Source organism: Candida oxycetoniae (assembly GCF_023343755.2).
Source record: "Candida oxycetoniae strain CBS 10844 chromosome Unknown scaffold5, whole genome shotgun sequence".
Taxonomy (NCBI): domain Eukaryota; kingdom Fungi; phylum Ascomycota; class Pichiomycetes; order Serinales; family Debaryomycetaceae; genus Lodderomyces; species Lodderomyces oxycetoniae.
Window position 1 is genome coordinate 182096 of NW_026055366.1, and position 22362 is coordinate 204457.

General features: G+C 37.3%; 8 protein-coding genes across 8 annotated transcripts; 3 read left to right on the forward strand and 5 right to left on the reverse strand. All coding sequences in view use genetic code 12, as the record gives it.

Annotated features, from left to right (window-relative positions):
- Positions 1 to 141: 141 nt before the first annotated feature.
- On the forward strand, positions 142 to 420 carry KGF56_000817 (uncharacterized protein; the record flags this gene model as incomplete). The annotated part of the gene is made up of 1 exon (XM_049326765.1): positions 142 to 420. The coding sequence occupies one exon, from the start codon at positions 142 to 144 to the stop codon at positions 418 to 420; it is 279 nt and encodes a 92-aa protein (XP_049182081.1).
- A 207-nt stretch (positions 421 to 627) lies between these two features.
- On the reverse strand, positions 628 to 5196 carry BNI4 (Bni4p; the record flags this gene model as incomplete). The annotated part of the gene is made up of 1 exon (XM_049326766.1): positions 628 to 5196. The coding sequence occupies one exon, from the start codon at positions 5194 to 5196 to the stop codon at positions 628 to 630; it is 4569 nt and encodes a 1522-aa protein (XP_049182082.1).
- Positions 5197 to 6197: 1001 nt separating this feature from the next.
- Positions 6198 to 7490, reverse strand: KGF56_000819 (uncharacterized protein; the record flags this gene model as incomplete). The annotated part of the gene is made up of 1 exon (XM_049326767.1): positions 6198 to 7490. One exon carries the CDS (start codon positions 7488 to 7490, stop codon positions 6198 to 6200), a length of 1293 nt encoding a protein of 430 aa, XP_049182083.1.
- A 3345-nt stretch (positions 7491 to 10835) lies between these two features.
- SEN15 (Sen15p) lies at positions 10836 to 11339 on the forward strand (the record flags this gene model as incomplete). Its single annotated transcript, XM_049326769.1, has 1 exon — positions 10836 to 11339. The coding sequence occupies one exon, from the start codon at positions 10836 to 10838 to the stop codon at positions 11337 to 11339; it is 504 nt and encodes a 167-aa protein (XP_049182084.1).
- A 246-nt stretch (positions 11340 to 11585) lies between these two features.
- Positions 11586 to 13763, reverse strand: KGF56_000821 (uncharacterized protein; the record flags this gene model as incomplete). The annotated part of the gene is made up of 1 exon (XM_049326770.1): positions 11586 to 13763. The coding sequence occupies one exon, from the start codon at positions 13761 to 13763 to the stop codon at positions 11586 to 11588; it is 2178 nt and encodes a 725-aa protein (XP_049182085.1).
- Positions 13764 to 15883: 2120 nt separating this feature from the next.
- Positions 15884 to 17371, reverse strand: KGF56_000822 (mitochondrial 37S ribosomal protein bS18m; the record flags this gene model as incomplete). Its single annotated transcript, XM_049326771.1, has 2 exons — positions 15884 to 16115; positions 16809 to 17371. 2 exons carry the CDS (start codon positions 17369 to 17371, stop codon positions 15884 to 15886), a joined length of 795 nt encoding a protein of 264 aa, XP_049182086.1.
- A 797-nt stretch (positions 17372 to 18168) lies between these two features.
- On the forward strand, positions 18169 to 19116 carry SIT4 (type 2A-related serine/threonine-protein phosphatase; the record flags this gene model as incomplete). The annotated part of the gene is made up of 1 exon (XM_049326772.1): positions 18169 to 19116. The coding sequence occupies one exon, from the start codon at positions 18169 to 18171 to the stop codon at positions 19114 to 19116; it is 948 nt and encodes a 315-aa protein (XP_049182087.1).
- A 641-nt stretch (positions 19117 to 19757) lies between these two features.
- NOP4 (mRNA-binding ribosome biosynthesis protein) lies at positions 19758 to 22160 on the reverse strand (the record flags this gene model as incomplete). The annotated part of the gene is made up of 1 exon (XM_049326773.1): positions 19758 to 22160. One exon carries the CDS (start codon positions 22158 to 22160, stop codon positions 19758 to 19760), a length of 2403 nt encoding a protein of 800 aa, XP_049182088.1.
- Between the last annotated feature and the right edge of the window lie 202 nt (positions 22161 to 22362).

The window sequence follows — 22362 nt, forward strand, 5'->3', positions numbered from 1 at the left end:
ATTAATAAAAGTATAATAATCTCCTCTACTCCTACTTCCATCTCTTCTCTTCTCTCTTCTCTTCCCTTTATTTTTTTCTACTATATTTTTTTCTTTTGCAATCAACAGTTTTTTTTTATTCACTTTAAGTATAAAGAGACTATGGCATATCCAGAATATATTAATAACGAGCCACCTGTAATTACCTTACAAGAGTATGATAATGCCGAGTGGGCGAAAACTACGTGTGTAGATATTACGCCGAATGGATACGTTGTGGTAATTATGGAAACACCAGATAAAGTTATTGCAAAGATTGATCCTAAAGATAACCATATATTGGACAAGATTTTTTCGAGTGCCAAAGAGACTCACGCAAAGAACTTGGCTGAAAAAGCGACACTATCGAGCGAGGCGACACTATCGAGCGAAGCGAGATAGTGGTGTATAGAGACTAAACGAGAGAGAGATAGAGACTAGACGAGTGTAACGAGTCTAGTCGAGAGGATAGAGAGAGAAGAGAGAGAGAAAAAAAGGGAGGGAGGTGAAAAAGGACAGGATGGTGAGAGGGGGAGAGGGGGAGAGGGGGGAGGTGAGTGTGTGCGTCTATGTATCAAACCCTATACCTTATATATGTATTAATATGTATTAAAAAAATTGTGTATAACATCTACTGTCAAAATGCACTTCCATTTCCAGTTTAATCAAATTCATCTCTTCCTTTATCTGCTGCGCCAATAACGGAGTCAATTGGTTACATGTAGCAGTGTCGGGATGACGATCATATTCTTCTCCGTTATAAGTATCATACAATATAATCCTCGAACTAAATCGAACACCGGACTGCTTTGGAGGTACTGGTGGTGGCGGTGGCGGAGGAGCAGGTCTTGGAAACTGTGGACTAAAACTACTATTCTTTTTCCATTTACCCAACATTGAAGTAAATGACCTTGGCGAGGAACTTGTTGATGATTGATCTGATATCGATGGGATTTTATTATGCAGATATTTTTGTCCAAAAGGAGGATGTGGTTGTACTGGTAATGATACATTGTTCTTATTTATATTGCTATTGTTCTCCTTACCGAATTTCGGAGTAAGCTTGGATGGCGGTGTCCATACACTCTGGTCTTGCTGTTCCTGTTGCTGTTGCTGTTGTGATTTCTGTTGCTGTTGATGTTGCTGTTGTGGTTCCTGTTGTGACTGTTTAATGGATTCCCGAAAAAGTTTTTTATCAGGAACGATGTTCTCCTTCTCATATTCTCTTAACAAAGCCTCTTCATCTTCATAGTTATCCTCATCCATCTCCTCATAATCGTCGTCGTCGTCATCGTCGTCGTCGTAGTCGTCGTTGTCATTGTTTTCATCGTCGTCATCGTCGTCGTCGTCGTCGTCGTCGTCGTCTGGGTTTGTACCGAAACCGGCTCCCACAGATGATGAATCGTCATTAAAAGAAATGTTAAATGACTGATGTGAGTCGGTACTTCTCATATTATGCTGAGTCATCTTAGCTGCAAACGTTGAAGGACTCAATCCTTTAAAGGACATCGATATGGGCCGGTTACTGTTTCTTATCTTAGCAGCGTTTGTCCTGAGAACAGTGTTCAATATCGGCGATGTTTTTGTAGCATCAATTCCATTTTTCTCATTAAAAATACCACTTGTATCTCTAAACTCAAGCGAGTCATCGTCATCATCTTCAGCGACGGTTGTATCAGGCAAAAATGAAGCTTTATGGTTCGCAGTAACATGTTGTTCGCCATCTTCACTAACTTCAACACTGGTTTGGGGCGTTTCTGTTTGTTTCGTTGAAAGTGGTGAAGGTGAAAGAGCTCTCGATTCCATAATAATTGGAACCGGAGAATCGTGACTCTTGGAACTATTGGGGAAAGGAGCCATTTGTAAATGAAGTGATGGCTGTGGGGTTTCTTCAATCAAAATTGAAGGAGTAGTGGTAGCCATAGTCTCACTTTCATCATCATCAAACAACTTCTTGTTCACGTTTTGTTCCAAAGATACAGCAGCCGCTCTTCTTGAACTTGCAGGACTAGCGGGATCAGGTGATACCCCCTGAGTTGGTGAATAACTCAATTTTAAATTATCAACATCAAGAAATTCACTAAACTCCATGAAATCGGTATAATCGATTGAATCATTGAAGTTGCCATCAGTAGAGTCGACATATTGTGGGAATTCACTCAGCTGTGATACATTAGCATCTATCATACTAGGTTCAGTTTCGATATCTAAATGACTTCTTACGCTTGTAGAATTTTTCAATATTGATCCTTTTCGTGCTATTCCACTATTACCAGTGCCACCTGCTGCTGCGGCTGCGGCTGCGGCTGTTGGTCCACTATAATGAACAATATTATCATCGCTGCCGTCATAATTGGCAAACGAATTTCGTTTGTTTGACCTCACTGACCTTAAAGACCTTGATCTTTCTAATGATACAATACTTTCAACTTCATGTGGACTAAGAGATCTAGGAAATAAAGTCTCTCCCAATAGTAGTTGACTCTTGTCTTCTTTCAAGCTTGGATATCTGTTAGGAACTGGAGATGGTGAAGGCGAAAATTGATGAGCTGCAAGTTTTGCTGACAAAATGTTTAAACTCTCCTGTTGCTTAGCCAACTGTTTCTGATTTTTTAATGTAACAGATGAAGGAGAACTCTGATAATCAACCTTGAATGGAGATCCAAACTGTGAGGAGCTTATTAAAGGAGGTATCAACAGGGTTTCTTCTCTAAATTCAGTATTAGAAGATCTCCTTGTAGGGGGATTCTCAAGTAGATTTTTTGAATCATAAAGATCAAAATTCTCTTCCTCTTCTTTATTAAAGGACATGCGGTCGTTGTCAGCATCATCATCATCATCATCATCATCATCATCATGATCGTTTCTTTCTTCTTCTTCAAAGTCGCCAGATTCCTCCAGATTTGAGTCATTGCTCAAATTTTGACTTTTTCTCAACAGCAATGCCACGTTACTATCACTTACTTCTCTAATAAAATTTATTGATCCTGGTCTTGCAAGTAGCGTATTATTTTGTGACGGAAGGGTGGGTGGTGCTGGAGCTAGTGTAGAAGTGGTGGCGGATACCGTTGTTTTCTGCAACTTTTTTTCTTCTTTTGGCTTCTTACTTGTCGACAATGACGTCTCTGCCACTTGATCTTTATTACTAGGTTGATTCTGTGATTTTTTCTTAAATACGTGCATAATTGAATTATTTGACTTTGTCTTGGTAAGTGGAGCAAGTTCGAAAGGCTCAATGTTTTCAACCTGTGTAACAAATTCAACTGTTGAGCTTGATTTAGTAACTTGTTTCGCCTGCTGCCGAGATGCGGAAAAGTTGCCCTCGCTTGTGTTCAACGAATGGTTTTTTGACATAGATTTAAACAAGGTTTTAAAGCTAAACTTTTTCTTTTCGCTTGGTAAGCTCGCTTTGTTAAGATCATCCATGGTAGAGCTTCTTTTATGGATAAAAGTTGATGGTTTTGGGTCATCGGGCTTGTTTGCCTTTTTGGTGAAATTCAATGAAAAATTTGAATTTGATCTGGCATGCGGAGAACCTTGAATTGTAGCAAGACCTGGTCTTGTACCAGCTTCTCTATTGGCTTTATGTTTTGTTTTCGATGATGATGATGATGATGACACCGACGTCAACGTCGTTGTGTTTGCCATTGTGTTTGTGTTGGTATTTGTAGTGGTATTTGTATTTGTTTTTGTATTTGTTTTTGTATTAGTATTGGTATTGGTATTGGTATTGGTATTTGTTTTTGTATTTGTTTTTGTTGTTTGATTGTTCATATCCGAAATAGTGTTGAATTTCAGTGAATAATCAATAACTGGGTTAAACTCCTCTAATTGGAACTTTTGCTTACTTGGAGAATCCCTAGAAAGTACCGGTGATATGTCTTGCTTATTGAAACTTGTATTTGTACTATAACGTTGAGCAAAGAGTTTCGGTTTAGATAATGGCAAGGTGCCGCCAATGTTACCTAAACCGTTCAATTTTTTGGTTCCCCGCTGTGGTTCAATAAAGGTAAATTTTGGATTAAAGTGATTTGGGGATTCACCAAAGCTTGAATTGACCTGTTTGATACCAAGTCCCTTAATGCTCCTGTCGTTTGGAGTATCATCGATATTGCTTGCTGAGCCAATATCTGTAATTTCATTGGTAAAAGTCTTATTGGAAGGAGCGAATAAATAAGTTTCGGATTTAAGGCTTGACTTTTGTAATATTTTTTTTTCTTCTGCGTTGCCACCATCGGTATCTCGTTGAATTTGAATAGTTGATTTTGGCCTTGACTTTGACTTTGATTTTGATTTTGATTTTGATTCTGGCCTTGACTTTGACTTTGACTTTCGCTTCGGCTTCTTTTGTGTGGTGGAAAAAGTGCTGGCGTCAGTGTCAGTATCAGCGTCGACGTCGGCACCTTGAGTAATTGGGGTCGTGTTACTTATTATTGGTGTATGTCCAGTTTCAACGACAGTTAATTGTGGAGATTCAATGCTGTGGGGAGTAAAGCTTTGGAAAGTTGGCGGTTGACCCAACACTGGAGTGTCGTCTGTGCTATATCCGCTGCCACTAATTGTCGACACTGTAGACGTTGTATGTTTATGATTAGTAGCAGCAGAAGAAGAAGAATGTTTATTATCGGTATTTTGGTGAGATTGACGTGTTTGAATCATCGTCTCATTAGCAGTTTCATACGACTGAACAGAAGCAATGGTGTCGTTTGTTGCATTAGTGGTTTGGAAAGTTGCTGGGGTAAAAAATCCCGGACCTTGTAGTTGTTCAAATTGAGTTGAATCAGATTTGTCTCCCTCCTCAACCTTTTCTTTCACCTCCTCTTCCTCTTCCTCAAGAATTACAGCTGGTTTTTGGCAATTTTTACTCTTTTCATTTAAAATATTCTCCAATGCTTTCAAGGAAGGCGAGGACTTGATCATTGACGTCTTACTTGTAGTAGCCATCTTTCTATTACCATTGCTTCCGCCATTGCCTCCGCCATTCTTCACCAAGTTGGCAAGCCCGTCATCAAACCCGTCTCGAAGACTTTTTGTGCTTATAGAATGAGAAATTTGTATTGACTCTCGTAAATTTTTGATATGATTGGAACTAGTCTGACTTGTTGTTGAAGCTGAATAAAAATTATCCTCGGAAAAGAAGTCATCATATTTAGATGATAGATCAAAACTACTTGACATTTAGATAAAGATACCCTGGTCTATATAACGCAATGTAATGTTAAAAAAAAAAAAAAAAATTTGGGTGTTTTGGAAAAAAGTATGGCGATGTTGAAACTAGGAAAGAACTAATGGTAAACTATGGTTTAATGCGAGCAGAAGGAAGCGCTAAGATAAAGGGAAAGGAGAAGGGCGGGTAAAAGACCGGATGACACAACGCTGATTTCAGTTTTCTTGATTATGGTTTGATCGATCTATATCAATGAACTTAGAGAGACAGCTCAAAATTGACTGGGTTTTGGTATAGGTATCTTTTACCATATGCTTTAAAATTGTAGATTTAACTTTCTCTCGGTATATCTTAGTAGCATAGTTAAGAGAGAGAGAGAGAGAGAGAAGAAAAAAAAACGATACTATAATATTAAAAATCCTGCATACATGGCGATTTTTTTTTCATTACCAATCCTAAAAAGGAAAAAATCAAAACCAGTTTTCAGGTAGCGGCAAATTCGTATTGATGTGGGAAGAAGATGCCTTACCTTGGTTGATTATAGAAAGGCTTCTTGATAAGCTCGTCATTATATAATGGTTTTTTGCCGCTTCATTTTTTGCTTATTGAGATACTTTACGATACTTTACGATACTTTGAACCATGATCAGCGGATAGTGTTTCATAGTGACGACGCGTTTGTATTTGTTTTCTTTTTTTCTTTTCTGGTTGTTCTCTGAGTATTACGACGCGCGCCCTTACAACCTAAAAATTGATGCTACAAAATGCCGTTCCACGACACTATCGACACTATCGAGCGGAGCGAGATAGTGTCGAGAGTGGTGCAATCACTGAGTAGAGACTATCGAGCAGAGCTAGATAGTGGAGTAGCACTTGATAGCAACACTTAGTAGAGACTATCTCGCTCCGCTCGATAGTGTCGATAGTGTCAGTGTTGCTATCAAGTGCTACTCCACTATCTCGCTCCGCTCGATAGTGTCTATAAAACAAAAAGGTCTAATTTCTACAAATATTACATAACAACACAATCTCCACCCTTCCTCTTAATTCTAGCAAACCTATTTGATTTAGTCTTTTTCTCTTCAACAATTTGAGGTATAGGCTGGGGGTGGTTTGCTTCGTTTGGTAGAGGAGCTGGTGTTGACATGAGCAACCTTTTATTAGCAGCAAAACTCGTGTGACTTTTACACGGACTTTTTGTTGTAGTGTTTGTCAATATTGACCCAACCTCTGCGTCACTAGTCATTAAACTATTAGCATCACTTGATTCAGATAAGCTGCTAGATCCATTATACAGCAGTTTGGACTCAATCAACTCAGGCCTTAATCTAGGATCTAGACCCATTTGCATCAAGGTATTGGCCAAAAATAAATATACCTTAATCCACAATATCTCCAACTCCAAAGTGAATTGTGGACCAAATCTTTCTCGAAATGTTTGCATCAATGCTTCACCCATAACTTCAAAATGTACTGCACCTATCCCCAATACTCTCGAATGCTTTTTCGCCAACTTGACAAAATATGTATTTAGTACTGATAAATCCTCCAACTGCGATATGATCAAGGTCATCACCTCAGCAAAACTAATAGCCTGGTGTTTAATTGACGGAAACATCTTCTCCAAATCGGGCGCTCTAATCAAAATATTTGCATAAAATTGTCGACAAAACAAACCAAGCGATATTGATGAGCAATTGGGAGTTTCGCCGATAGTCGCCGAAGTTGAAAACTCCCCAGGTATTTGTTTGATCTTGTTTGATTTATCCTCCATTAGCATTTGGTTCCATGTGTATCTAACCATATCGATTTCATTCTGAGTCAAATTCAATTTCGCAGCATACTGAAGTGGACTTTCCAAATACCTTTGGTCCATCGACATTCTTGTGTCGACTTTAACTAAATGATATGATAATTCTTTGATATCTGATGATAAATCGTGGTTTTTTATCCCACTTTCTGCTTCTATAGGTTTTGTTGCAGCTGCTGAGTTTTTGCTGTGTTTGGAACTTGTACTTGCAAGACTGTGATTGTCACTAAAATTGGAACTATTTTGTGGAGCACAAGAAGTAGTCTTTTGTTCGGAGTTTATAGAATGCGGCTGTTCAAACTTATAACGTAAATTCCGCTTGCCTTTGCCATTTGAAGAAGCTGGTATAGTTGTGGTGGTGGTGGATGTGCCTGTATTTGTACTAAAAGATGAGGGTGGGTACGAAGATATCAGCAATGCAGAAGCTTCTAATAATCCTGACTTATTATTTGGCTGTAACAGGGAATAATATTTAGGACTCGCTAGGGATGACATGACTTGGTATTTTCTTGTCTAAAAAAGAAAATAATAATAAAAAAAAAAAAAAAAGGTATGAGGTATAAGAACAAAGGTCAAAAGGTTGTAATAAGGGCGGGTAATTGAACAAATAACAATAGCTCCAAATCTCAAGAAAAAAAAACCCTAAAAAATTGTGGAATATTGAATCAATGTATGCGGGTCTCTCACCAGTGAAAAAAGTCGTGCTATGGTACGTGTGAATATATGTTTCTCTCAAATATTAGGCTTTGATATCTTTTTTCAATTTAATTGTTCTTTTCAAAATGGAAAATACAATCTGCAATAGAAGAATGGACAATCGAGACTGATGTCTATGAAATGTGGGTTATGAATAAAAATAAAAATTTTAGACAAGTTTTGGTAAGACAAGTTTAGGTAAGACTAGTTTAGGTAAGACTAGTTTAGGTAAGACAAGTTTAGGTTATAGATAAGTTTAGGTTGGCGTTTGTATTAAGTGGTATGACTCCCTGCGATGTACCTATGTACCTATGGAGTGACTTTCAATAACAAAAAAAAATATTCAATAAAGAAAAAACCATTCAATATAGTTACTAAAGAAAGAGGTAGAATTAGGTTATATATATATGTATATATATATTTAGTGAGAGGGTGTGCAACAAGTGGCGTATTAGTAGTCAGTAGTAGTCAGTAGTCGTAGTTGGTGTTCCGTTGTAGGAGGGGTGTAACAAAAACTAATCGACTGTGGACAAAGCTAACTAACCCGTGGACAAACTTAATTGGACAGATGGTGAGCGTTTAAAGTTTAGGTTTCATTTGTATCGTCTATATAAAAAGAATTTAAGTATCATTTGCAGTTTTTTATTTATTAATTGTGAATTGTTACATGCACTGCATACTAACTTAACTAGGCGCATTTTATCCGAGGGGAATCCGTTGCAAAGTAGTTCCCTTGACAATTTTTTTTCTTTTTAAATTGTCTATTATATTTGACTATTGCTAACCCTATTTAATACTCCATTTCTGAACTAAACAAGCTAAACTATGAACTTTTAACTTGCAAAATCTCATTTTTCATGCATCAATGAAATTTAGGATTTCGTTTAAACAGACGGCTAAAATTTATTCATTTTTTCTTTTCATCCTCCTAATTTGAAGAGGGAAAAATAATAACAATATCAATGTATGTGGCTTTTTGGCTGGCAGAATTACAATTGCAATTTCAACTCTCCTCTATAGCCACCAACTACCACCACCACCTGTTGCAAACATTCTTTCATCTATTAGGCCTGCCCACTAAGATACCATGGGTTTCTTGCCCTTGTTTGTGTGTGTGTGTGTATATATATGTGTGATGCCACATATCTATAATACTGCACTTGACGATAAAAAAAAAATTTTATTAATATTAAAAGATTTTATAAACCCTGCTTTTGAAAGCCTAGTTTTGTTTATAATAAGAGTAGGAGGTTTAGTATGCAACTTCAAAAGAAAATTTTGCAATACATCAAATCACACCCTTCTCCGAGCCTTCCTTTCTCTCTACTCACAACTTTTGTCCCTTGCCCTCCCCTTCGATTGCCCCCCACCCCCCCCTTTTTTTTAGGTTTCCTATTGACTAATTACCCTGATCTGGCCTAAACTTTCTCGTAACCTTGCGTATCTTTAACTTACTTCTCTGCCTCTTTTTTTTTTTTTTTGAACAACAAAAAATGTGTCTACCCCATCTTTAACAAAACACACCCGGTACATACAACATATTGGAATTTTACTAAATAGTTACGTAGTAGGTCCAACTCTGTGTTTTCCTATTGTTTCTTGCTCACCCATCTCATAGCTAAGTGCAAAAAATAAAAACAGATTGCAAACTTGTACAGCTAAGAAAAAAGAGAAGGAAAATATAACACAATACTACACAAATTTTTCCTGTTTCTTGAGAGTAGTAAAGGAATGTCCATTAGTATTGCTGGAACAGAAATGCTATATCTTTTCACTTATGTATCACTAATTATTAACTAAGTAGCATTGTGACTGTGTATAAAGATAAAGATAAAGAAGAACGCGATACATGGCATCACTGTTGGCTGGCTTATGTCTTTTGAGGTGGCAACAAATCTGCCACATGCATATGTAATCATTTTCGACTTTGACTTTTTTTCACATCAATTGCATCATTCTTTGAAAACTAAGTTGTTATCTAAGAAAAATTACAATTGTATAGTGAAAAAGAACAATGCTGAAACTTTATCAGCTGGGCTATGTAGATGAAGATTTTTTGCTGTCTTAGTGTGGGATGGTATTACTCAGTGCTACTATTGTAAGTTTGACATTGAGTTGCAAAACACTCTGCAGCTTATGTCGAAACAGAAAAGAGATTTAGAAAAAGAGATTTAGGAAAAGAAAGAAATCAGTGTCTCAAACACTTTTAATGAATTTTAATCTCCTGATTATTAAACCCCCCCTGAGTTTCCATTTGATATTGGACTTTTTTCTTTTTAGTAATTGTTTTAGTCTCTGATTTAGTTGCACTAGTATATTTAATTTGTTTCATTAGTAGAGTTTGGGAGAAGAAGTAAAAAGAAGTTAATTAGTGAGATGAATAGCGTCAATCTTGCATAAATATTTCTTAAAACGGTAAATTACTTGCATAAAATATACTACAATACAAATAATTTAATACTACAGCACCCGCGGTTTTAAGTTACCTTCTTAGCAGAGCGCATTTGCTATTGTTAATTCCATTTTTCATTTTGGCGGACTATAAAAAAAATTGCTATACTATAGAGGTGGTGTTTGGCTTCCCTGTTGTATATGGCATATATTGTAAAATTAGAAAAAAAAATTACACCCAGCATTAAAAAAGAACTTCTGGCTAATTCTCCCCTTGGCTCTTAGCCCCAAGCTCTTAGCCCCAAGCTCCTAGCCCTAGCCCCTAGCCCCAAGCTCCTAGCCCTAGCCCCTAGCCCCAAGCTCCTAGCCCTAGCCCCTAGCCCCAAGCTCCTAGCCCTAGCCCCTAGCCCCTAGCCTCTAGCCCCTAGCTTCTAATTCAAATGTTGTAGATAAAAAAAAAAAGGGCTCCGCCGATTATTTGATAATACCTTCTTTTAAAATTCTACTCGTTCAACACTAACAATAAATAGACACTATATTTGAAGAGTACAGAATCGAATAGAAAGAGGCAACATCTACTCTTTTGAATGTTTATTGTACACGGGTATTTCAAATAAAAAGTCGATATTCAAAATGCAATAATATAAAGTCATCTTGTAATTATTTTCTCACGTGATTGGTAGCCACGTCATCTTTCATTTTAGTTGATATCATCACCATCAACTTGTTCATGTTCAGCTTCTTTCATTTCAAATGACTTCACAATTCACCACATCTATAACTGATCAGGTGAAGCTAAATCTTATACATTATAACCTATGGACAGAAGTCGAAGTACATAATGATCATATCCTTAAGGGATTACCACCTCAAAAGCTAGTCTCTTCAGATGATGAAAATAAACAAGAATGGATCGTTTGTAAAAGATTATTGAATACAAAATTATCAGTAGTGGAGATCAATCTGTGGTTCAAAGAAATTCAAAACATCATTAATGGGAATGGCAGCGCGCTGAATGGAACGTCGCAACGGGATGACGAAGAAGAAGAAGAAGAAGAAAAGGACAAACAAGAAGACATATCAACTTCAAAAGATAAAAATGGCACAGAGATTAAGGATGGAAAATTATGGAAAAATGTGCAAAGAAATAATGGAGAAAACAGAGTTGATAGAATAACTATTGCAATGATCAATGATGATGGAACAATAGTATACTACTTCTTGTATGATGGAATAACTAAACCTCGACAAAATTAAAAATTAAGTAAAAAAAAAACAAAACTTATAAAAAAAAAACAAGTAGATCCACTAGAATGCCAAATAGTAAAAATCTATCTGCACTTTAAGGTCTTATCAAAAAGTATTGAATCCAACTTATGATGTTGGATGTCAAGGAGACTTGGTAGAGCACTCGGTTAGATTAGGTCCTTTTAGTTTAACACAATTAACACATATTAGCCCAATTGACACAAATCCGGTTTGCATGAGCCAAATTATCATGTTTCAATATGCAGTCATGTACGAAGAAGCAGAAGATCCCGCATGTCCATGTAAAAAACAGTCGAAATATTCAGAGATATATGAAGGCACAAATTGCAGCTGGTAGCGGTGACCATGTGATGATTCTCGGTTTTGTTGTTGTTGTTGTTGTCGCTGCTGCTCCCGCCATAACTGTATGGCATCATCAACATTAATAAATTCGTCCCTTTCGTTTTCTTCAACCTCTCCTGGTCCTTCTTCAAGCTCCTCTGTTGTTGCTCTATTATATCTAAACCCCCTAAACAATTGTTGTTGACTTTGTTCCTCCATGGAGATAGCCAATGCTTGCTGAATCTCCAATTCATACTGTATTCTTCTTTCTTCTCTTCTGGCCTCAACCAACGCCCGCGAAGTGGCGACAGAAGTAGCAATCGCTTCATTAATTCCAGCTCGACCAAATTGCTCAACATCTAAAAGTAAACTAGGCAAGATATTATGAAAGTCCACTTCGTCAATTTTGTTTATTTTCCAAACATCAATGCCTCGAGGTATGCATTTCAATTTCACTAGTTTACGAATCGTCTGGCGAAGATTTCGTGGTGTTTTTACTAGTTTGTTGTTGACACGTAATATGGGGATGCTATATCTAGGATCAAACGAAATTAAATCAAAATTTTTATGAAGTTTTTCTTTATATGGTGGAGAATTTTCCATGTCGATGTTGAGATGAAATGATTGTGCATATTCATCCAATGGAGGAGGAGGTTCTTCATGATGTATTGTTCCAACAGAAAATTGTGATAACTGAATCGGTTGGTTTAATCGTGCAATAATTGCATCTCGTGTTTGACTAGAAACGGACGTGCGAGGAGGTTGTGGTGGGGAAGATGAAGAAGAAGAAGAAGGTGACTGATGAGAAGTAATGGTATGAGTCTCTGTTATTTCCATATTAGTGGTTTGTGGTAATGGTATTCTCAAGTCTGACCTTCTTCTTTCTTGATCCCTCATTTCTTGCCTCCTCCTACTACTACTACCACTACTACTACTATTAGTGCTACTATTAGCACCTCCATCTGTTGACAGATTGCGAATTTGAGGAGACTGGCGTCTCTTGTTCCTTGTACTACTCTGCGCAGTGCTACCAGTTCTTTCCAAAATACATGCCACTGCTTCTGCTCTACCAAACGGCTGGTTGTCTTGACAAGCACTATTATTATTATTATTATTGTTGTTGTTGTTGTTGTTATTATTATTATTATTAATGGTGAGTTGTTGTGAAGACAAAGTTCTTAAACCAACGGTCTCGTGGTTTTCAAAACAAAATGAATTGGATAAAACCATGGGGGAAGGATGCGAATGTTGCAAGGATGTAGGAGATAAAGTAACTCTCCCACTAGATTGTTCTTGCGGTCCGTTGGCACAGAAATGTTTTACCGCTTGAATGTTCTTAGGAGCCTTTTGTGTAATTCTATCCTCATCTTCATCATTTACTGTTCTAGCCAAAACACTAATAATATCGTCATTTATAGGATAAGGCAATTGTTGATTTTGTGGTTGGCTAGTCTCAACTGTATCATTAGGGTTTTGGATGGTTGATTTATTTACAATTCTAGTTCGATTAGATGAACGTTTATTCTTTTTATCAGTTACAGCTTTCCCACTTCTTCTATTATTTAATGGTGTTTCGTTTAGATTTGTACTTCTTGAGTGTAAAATTGTAGAATCTTTAGATAGTATTGTACTATTGTTTGTTTTATACTTTATTCCTCTTTTTGGTGCAACAGCCACTGCTGCTTTTCTGTTTCTTCTTTTACTACTTTGTATCCTTCTTTCTCTTTGCTCGCTATATGCTGAGCTGTTGTAGTGATCACTACTGATTAACAATTGCTTTATATTTATCTCGTCGACTGGTGAAGCGTGTCTTTTTGGGGACGAGCCAGTTGATGTACTGGCCTCGAACGATCCTGGCAAAACAATTCTTGGTGAGATATATGCTACTCCCTTAGTCAAATCGGGGGACGATTTTGGTTTGTAGATGTTATGCACTTGCACTGGCTCTTGTTCTTGTTCTTGTTCTTGTAGCTGTAGCTCCTGCCATTGCTTTTGTTCTAGTTCTTCTAGCTGTAGCTCATCTTGCCTCAAAGTTTGTCCATCTCCCGGTAACAAAAACAGATGTTTCTTTGAAAAGATATTGAGTACCATTACGTATTAGGGATAAGATGAAGCTAATCCAAGTAAAGAGGAAAAAAGGCTCTATATATATATATATACATATGTGTATGTATGTGAGTATGTTTACAAAAGTGTTTTAAATGATTATAATATCGAATTTTCAATATATATAATGCTAATAGTTTAGCAAAACTGTAAATCTATGTTGCTCAACTGATATGTTAGTTCAGGCTGTGATTTAGATTAGACTTCTAAATCGAGTAATATAGTGAAAAATTAATAATTTCCGTATTTGTCTCCGAAAACGGCTCACGCCGCATGGTGAGAATTGTACAAACATGAAGCAAACAATGTATGTAATAGAAGCTGAGAAATGGCCGAGGTATAAATATATATACAAAAGTCATCATCATACATAGATTACAGAGTTTCAAGGGGGATAAAAATCGGTAATTATTGATTTCTCTCGTGCATAGAGATGAATAAGAACATCTTTAAAGAGAAGAAGCCAATGTACATTGTTATTAGTGTTTATCAGTTTCCCCTGCATACCCTAAGCTCTAGGACTCTAGGGCTCTCGTCTCTCGTCTCTTGTTCTTATTCTTATTCTTGTTCTTGTTCTTGTTCTTGTCTCTTGTTCTTGTTCTTGTTCTTATTCTTGTTCTTGTTTTTGTCTCCTACTCTTGTCCTTTTGTCGTTTTGGAGATGTTCCATCATATTGTTCCACTATAGGCTTTTTATTTTTTCCCTTGTATTTGACAGATTATTTGCGAGATAACAAGAGTTTAATGCAAGTGTGTGTAATGTGAAGCGAGACCTGAGACTAAGGATCAAATCAGAATCAAGTATACTTTTTATATGTTTTTATAGAGAGTAGAGAGAGGAGACAGAGGAGAGAGAAGAAAGAGAGAGAAGAAAGAGAGAGGAGACAGAGGAGAGAGAAGAAAGAGAGAGAAGAAAGAGAGAGAAGCGAGTCTAGTCCATAGAGAGTAGATAGAGGGTAGAGAAGAGTGTAGAGAGTAGGGGTAGAGAGTAGAGAGAGTAGAGAGTAGAGAGAGTAGAGAGTAGAGAGAGTAGAGAGAGTAGAGAGTAGAGAGAGTAGAGAGTAGAGAGAGTAGAGAGAGTAGAGAGTAGAGAGAGTAGAGAGTAGAGAGAGTAGAGAGAGTAGAGAGTAGAGAGAGTAGAGAGTAGAGAGAGTAGAGAGAGTAGAGAGTAGAGAGAGTAGAGAGTAGAGAGTAGAGAGAGTAGAGAGTAGAGAGTAGAGAGAGTAGAGAGAGTAGACTATCTCGCTTTACTCAATAGTCTAGGAGCAAATCAGAATCAAGTTTACTTTTTGTATCTCGTGTCCTCGACAAATATGCAAACTAGCTTTTTTATTTGGACTAGGGAAAATATAGTCTTTATTTAGTAGACTATTTTAATTCAATACCTTTCCATTACCCCATTGCAATAAATTTGTGATACTATGCTGCTCTCGTCCACTGGCTCTGCTCCTCTAACTCTGCTCCTCTAACTCTGCTCATCTAACTCTGCTCATCTAGCTCTGCTCCTCTAACTCTGCTCATCTAGCTCTGCACCTCTGGTCTCTTCCCCTGCTCTCTTCCACCGTACTGCTCTCCTGCGCTGTTCTCTTACACTCTACTTTTGTGCGACAATCTAGTAACATCTTTCCTCTTGAATGAATTTGATTGGTCTTCCATTGATTAACCTCTCACAAAGCTCGAAAACGCACAAAGAAGTAATATTCAAGGATAACACCTAAAAGTGATATCTCGAAATCGCACAAGAAGTAATATTCAAGGATAACACCTAAAAGTGATATCTCGAAATCGCACAAGAAGTAATACTTGAGAATAACACCTAAAAGTAATATCTATGCGTAATGCTTAGAAGTAATACCTGGAAAGAAAACGCACAAGTATGATACTTTGAAGTAACACTTGATTTGATTTGTATCCAAAGCTGTTACTTAATGTTTGCCACAAAATTTGTCAAATGAATATATAGATTCATAATTGAATATAAACTAATACTTATCCTAAATCCTATACAAGTTATAACGAATAAGTCAACATCACTTCATTTTAGCAATCTAGGATACTGTCCCTTCTCTTTTATTCTTTCTTCTTCTTCTTCTTCTTCTTCTCGGCTTATTTGCTCTTATTGTTGTTGGTGGTTTTGATCTCCTCCTCTAATTTAGCAATGGTGTCCTTCTGTTTCTCCAATTGAGCTTTCAATCTTTTCAATTGGTCTTCTTCATGCTTTTTAATCCAAACATTTTCTTGTGCTTTTTCCTTTTCTGAGAATGAATCTCTTCCGATATTTTGACCATCCATTAAAACAACTCTTGATGTTGAGAAGAATCTTCCCATTAAATTTGGTCTAACAGCTCTTGATAACATTGTTTCTTTTCTTCCTTTTCTTTTAAAATCGTTCAATTGCCTTTTGCAATAGTGGTGAGATTTATTTCGGGAAGAGAGGGGGGTTTTTTTTTGAAAGCTCATGAGCAAAAGTCATTGAGAAAGAAAAATACTAAAAAATGTGGGGGTAGTGTCCTGGCTAGACCTTGGCACCAGGCGGTAAAGTAAGGCTGAACAATTTCGTTACATTCAATTGGCTATATAATTATACAGTAGGAAAGAAGAGGTATGGAAGAAAAGAGTGGTTGGAAAGCAATGAAGGATCTTGGTCGTCAGTAAATGGTTTTGGTTGCATTCATTTATATACAATATTTTTTTCTTTCCAACATTACCATCGAGCGACGACACTATCGAGCGACGACAGTGTCGTTCGATAGTGGAGCAGCACTCAGTAGCTTGTTACAACACTATCACGCTCTGCTTGATGGTGTTGCTCGATAGTGGAGCAACACTTTGTAGCTTGTTACAACACTATCTCGCTCTGCTCGATAGTGTCGCTCGATAGTGTCGCTCGATAGTGTCGCTCGATAGTGTCGCTCGATGGTGTCGCTCGATAGTGTTGCTCGATAGTGGAGCAGCACTCAGTAGCTTGTTACAACACTATCTCGCTCCGCTCGATAGTGTTGTTCTCTATATATTCCTCACGGGCAAGTACCTATAATGTCTATGCTTAGAAGACAACAATCCCAAATTTCTAGCTGTTCGTATAGCAGCGGTGAGCTTCTTTTGGTTTTCAGCGGAACACCCTGTTTTATCACGAGGCAATATTTGTCCTGTTGAAGTTAAAAATCGAGACAAGATCTCGGGCATCAAATATAAGTTTTTGGCATTTATTCCGCTTTTTGCAAACGGATCTTCCACTTGAACCTTTCGTAACTGGAATGCTTTTCTTTCCATTCGAACTCGATTCAAGCTGAAATCAAAAGGATTATATTTACTTCCAACGAGGAATCTTCTCGAAAGGGAATTGGCTATGTAAACTGGTGGCTCTCCTGAAGTTAAAGTCTTTGTCATTTCGGATAAATTCGCCGTAATGTTTGTTTGCACTGAAGATTTTGCTTGCTTGTCTGAATTGTTAGCCTCAGAAGCGCCCCAGTTTTCTTTACTCTTTAGTTGCTTGATTTTGGAAGCATCGACATTATTGTTTTTGGGAGATTGTGTAAATAGACTACGTGTGAAGTGGATCCTACCACGTAAAACTCTTGATATGACCGTCATTGCAACTCACCCCTAACTCAACAGTTCTAACTTGGCAGTTCTAACTCGGCAGCTCTATTCTCAGCAGCTCTATTCTCGGCAGCTCACTATTAACAGCTACTTCAGTTCCAGCTCTTTAATTAATTGAGTCTTTTTTCGAGTGAAAAATTATTGTCTACTGTGTTTTCTTAGTATGGATGTATGGATGTTCATCTCATTTTGAACACATACACGATCAAGTGGGAAAAAAAAAGTTTCTCTCTTTCTAACATGTCAATTGTTTGGAGAGGAATCTTACCTACTACTAAAATAGAGATTACTCTCGACTCATTAAATAGAGACTGCGACTCATTGGCTTAATCCTGGCAAAGTTTTTATTCTCGTTTCACGAAAGAAAACAAAGAAGCGAAAAAAAAAAAATTGTTTTTTCCCTTCTCCCCAATAGTAATTGCCCTCTTCAACTTCACTTGTACTATATAGAGTGAATATATTACTCAGTAACATCTTTTTCATTTGCAATCTTTGTTCATTTACAAATTTGTTCACATTCTTTAATTTTTATTAGTTGCTCATTTTTCGGTTCCAGCGACTAATTACAGTAGTGCAGATGTATATAAGAAAGTCACACTCATATATATATACCCATATATGTATATCTTTATAATTACTGGAAAAACCCACACTAAAATCTAAGCAATATAGGCAAAGTGGCAATACAGACAAAGTGGCAATACAGACAAAGTGGCATCTTACAAACTAGCCAGTAGTATCAAAAAAAATTTTTCATACATATACATTTTTTATTCAAGTGATTTAATATGGGGGAACGAGGTCCAGATCAATGGTTAGAGCAGATTAAAAAATGTATAGCCCTAACTGAATCAGAGATGAAACAATTATGTGAGCTTGTTAAAGAATTATTGATGGAAGAGTCAAATATTCAGCCCGTCCAATCACCAGTAACAGTATGTGGCGATATACATGGACAATTTCACGATTTGCTAGAACTATTCAGAATCTCTGGTGGTTTGCCGAGCGATGATCATCAAACAAACTATATTTTCTTGGGTGACTATGTCGACAGAGGCTATTTTTCATTAGAAACATTTACATTGTTGATGGTTTTAAAAGTCAAGTATCCTCATCGAATCACTTTGGTACGAGGAAACCACGAATCACGTCAAATTACCCAAGTTTATGGATTCTACGAAGAGTGTCTAACAAAGTACGGCTCAAGTACAGTATGGAAATACTGTTGCCAAGTATTTGATTTCCTAACTTTGGCAGCTATAATTGATGGCAAGATTCTTTGTGTTCATGGTGGATTGTCTCCCGAAATTAGAATGTTAGATCAAATTAGAGTCTTATCCCGAGCTCAAGAAGTTCCTCATGAAGGTGGTTTCTGCGACTTGGTGTGGTCTGATCCTGATAACGTTGATACTTGGGCAGTGTCACCTCGTGGTGCAGGCTGGTTATTTGGCTCAAAAGTATCAAGAGAATTCAACCATATTAATGATTTACAATTGATTGCAAGAGCTCATCAACTAGTTATGGAAGGGTTCCGATATCATTTTAAGGAGAAAGATGTCGTGACTGTGTGGTCCGCACCAAACTACTGTTATAGATGTGGTAATGTTGCCAGTGTTATGCAAATTGATGAAGATTTAGAGCCAAATTTCAAAATTTTTAGCGCTGTTCAAGATGGAGACTTGACTATAAAGAATAGCAATACTACAAAACTGCAAAGAAGTGATTATTTTTTATAATTGAAGATTTAGAAGGAGGAGGAGGAGATCGACACTATCGAGCCCATCGACACTATTGAGCCCATCGACACTATTGAGCAGAGCGAGACAGTGTTGGTAACAGATAGTGTTGGTAACAGCTAGCAGAGGAGGAGATTTACACTCAGAGGAGGAGATTTACACTCAGAGGAGGAAATTTACACTTAGAGGAGGAGATTTACACTCAGAGGAGGAAATTTACACTTAGAGGAGGAGATTTACACTCAGAGGAGGAAATTTACACTTAGAGGAGGAGATTTACACTCAGAGGAGGAAATTTACACTTAGAGGAGGAGATTTACACTATCTCGCTCTGCTCGATAGTGTTGTAACAAGTTACAAAGTATAGTGTCCATGTCAGCTAGCAGAGGAGGAGATAATGATGATGATGATGATGATGATGAAGGCAGAGGAGAAGGGGGAGGTGGGGAACAGGCGGTAAACACTAGACCTTTTTACAGTCCGCTGATTTTTACTTAGTAATCCCGGTTTTTTTTTTTAATGACAACGTTTACGATATAGATGCAATGATTTTTCTTAATTTATAAAAATTGTATTATGTAGGATGTACTACTTGATTTTAATAAAACCTTTTTCTTTTTAATAAAGTGACTTTAGTAAACTTATTTTTTACCTTTTCTTCTCTTTCTCTTTTGACCTATTATCAGCTTGATGTTGTCTGAAAGACCTGATTTATTGGTCACTTTTGAAACAGCGGGCTTTTGTTCCCTTGACTTACTACCCTTTTCCAGGCCTCCTTTTTTCTTTTGTTCCCTTGACTTACTACCCTTTTCCATGCTTGCCTTTTTCTTTTGTTTCTTTGATGATGGTTTAATAGAGTCTTCCTCCTCCTCTTTGCCATCTTGTCTGTATCTCTTTCTCTTCTTCGATTCGCCATCTTCTTCTTCTTTTTCGTTTTTATTACTTGGCTGTCTGCTCATTATTTCTTTCTCCCTTCTTCTTCTAACAACTTGGGCATTTTCAACAGCAAATTCAGCAATTAACCTTCTCTTACCAAGGCCTTCCAATTTAACCGTTTTCTTTTCATTGTCAGTCAAGCCTTCTAATATCTCAGCATTACTAACTTCATGTGCATTTAACCACCTTAATCCTTGTAACGCGGCTTTGTGATCTCTGAATTCGATAAACCCGTATCCTCTACTACGACCAGCTTCTCCTGAACCTTTAACTTCCATAATCACTTTGGCTTGTTTAACCACGCCCTTATGCTTGGAATTTTTAGGTTTTTCTTCGATTTTGTCTAGTACTTCCTTTTTCAGCTTGTTTGACCTTGAAACTTCTTCCTTGGATAATGGTTGACGTTTACCCTCCTTGACTTCAGTGGCAAATTGCACTACTGCTTTTCTTCCCAAGGCCTTGAGAGCTTTCGAATTCATTGCACGAGGTAAGTTTCTTATAGCTAACCTTGTTAACGATAAATGCAAAGTTGGATTTTTGTTTAATTGTTGAACACGTAATTTGTATGATTTGTCCCTCAACTCTAAATCCGTCTTTGAAATAAACTGAGCTAACTTGGAGTTCTCGGTAATTCTACCCTCATTTAGTAAATACAAATTTCGTTTATCCTTTTCACCAGGTGCTTTACCCAATTCCTGTTTCCTTTTAAACGAGTTCCTTTCTGCTAATCGGTGTGCTGATTGCCTATCAACAGCTGAAGCAATGGATAGGATACGACCCTGGTAAACGTATTGAGGAGAAACATCATCGGCAATCAAAAAAGAAGTGGCCCCGGAATTCAAAGGTGCATTCTCAAGACAGTCATTGTATGCATCTTGCTCTTTAAAAGCAACAAATGCTGAACCTTTTGATAATCCCGTTTCTTTATCAATCACAGGAAGTGCATATTTGACGGGTCCAAAAAATTCAAAGTGTTTTTTTAATGATTCCTCGTCAGCATCATACGGTATATTACGTACAAATATACCGTATGCTTCTTGTTTATTACTTTTTTTCCTTGTTTTTTCTTTCTCCTCTTGATCTTCTTCGTCGTTGCCGTCGTCGTCTTCATTGTCGCTGTCAATCTTAATCTCAACATCTTCTTCGATGTCCACTTCGTCATCAGAGTTTATTTCGTTCAATTTGTTGAAATCTTCTTCTTCCTCTTCTTTTTCTTTTTTCTTATCCTCTTTGTCATCATCATTTTCTTCTTCTTCTTCTTCTTCTTCTTCTTCCTCTTCTTCCTCTGCATTTGCATCACGTAATCCTCCCTCTGCTTCATCCTCTTCATCAGAATTCACATTCTCATCCAATTTCTTTTCATCATCTTCCTTCTCTTCTTTCATCTTTTCCCACTTTGATTTTTCCACAGCAAAATCAACAGTAACTTCTCTACCATCAATTTTCAAGCCTTTACACTCCTGTACTGCTCTTTCCGCAGCAGCAACTTTTTTCATAACAACAAATGCAAACCCGCACAATTGGCCTCCTTTCTTTTTAGGTATATAAGCATCAAAAACAGCCCCATACTTGTTGAAAATTTTCTTTAATTCTTCAGGTTTTTTACAGCTCCAAGGCATATTTCGGATTATTAACCTTGCTCTTCTCTTCTCTACCGGTTCCCGCTTTGTACGTTCCCTGTATAATCCATCACCACCACCACTACTACCACTACTACTACTAGCACCCTTATCTTGCCGTTCTCTCCTCTTTGCAATATCCACTCGTAAACGATTATCTTGAAATGTGGATTTCCTCGACTCAACCAAAGCAGTCAATGCATCTTCATCCTCAGTAAATGTAACAAACCCAAAACCACGACTCTGTTTATTTTCATCTGTGACTATAACTGCATGTTTTACCGGTACAAATTGGGAAAAAAACTCCGACAATTGTTCAGATGTAGCTTCTGGTGGGATCGAACGTACAAATAATGTTTTATGATCCAAACCATCGTCGTTAACTTGTCTCAGTTGTTTCGTTGCTGCTGCTGCTGCTGCTGCTGCTGGTAGCACTTCAGTTACCGCAGTAGTAGAAGTGTCTAGTACCGCCTTCTCGACGTCAACCATTTTTGAATATTTTTGACTGTCTATAATTATGGTTTGTCTGATACAAAAATACTTTTTTGAGAGATGAGATGAGATGAGCATCGCATCGCATCGCAGAGAACTGGAAGAGAAAAAAAAAAAAAAGTTGTAAGGTTTTATCACGTGATATGGACTTTTATAACTTATTTGTTCAAACAATTTTTTTACAATATGAAATCCTCTG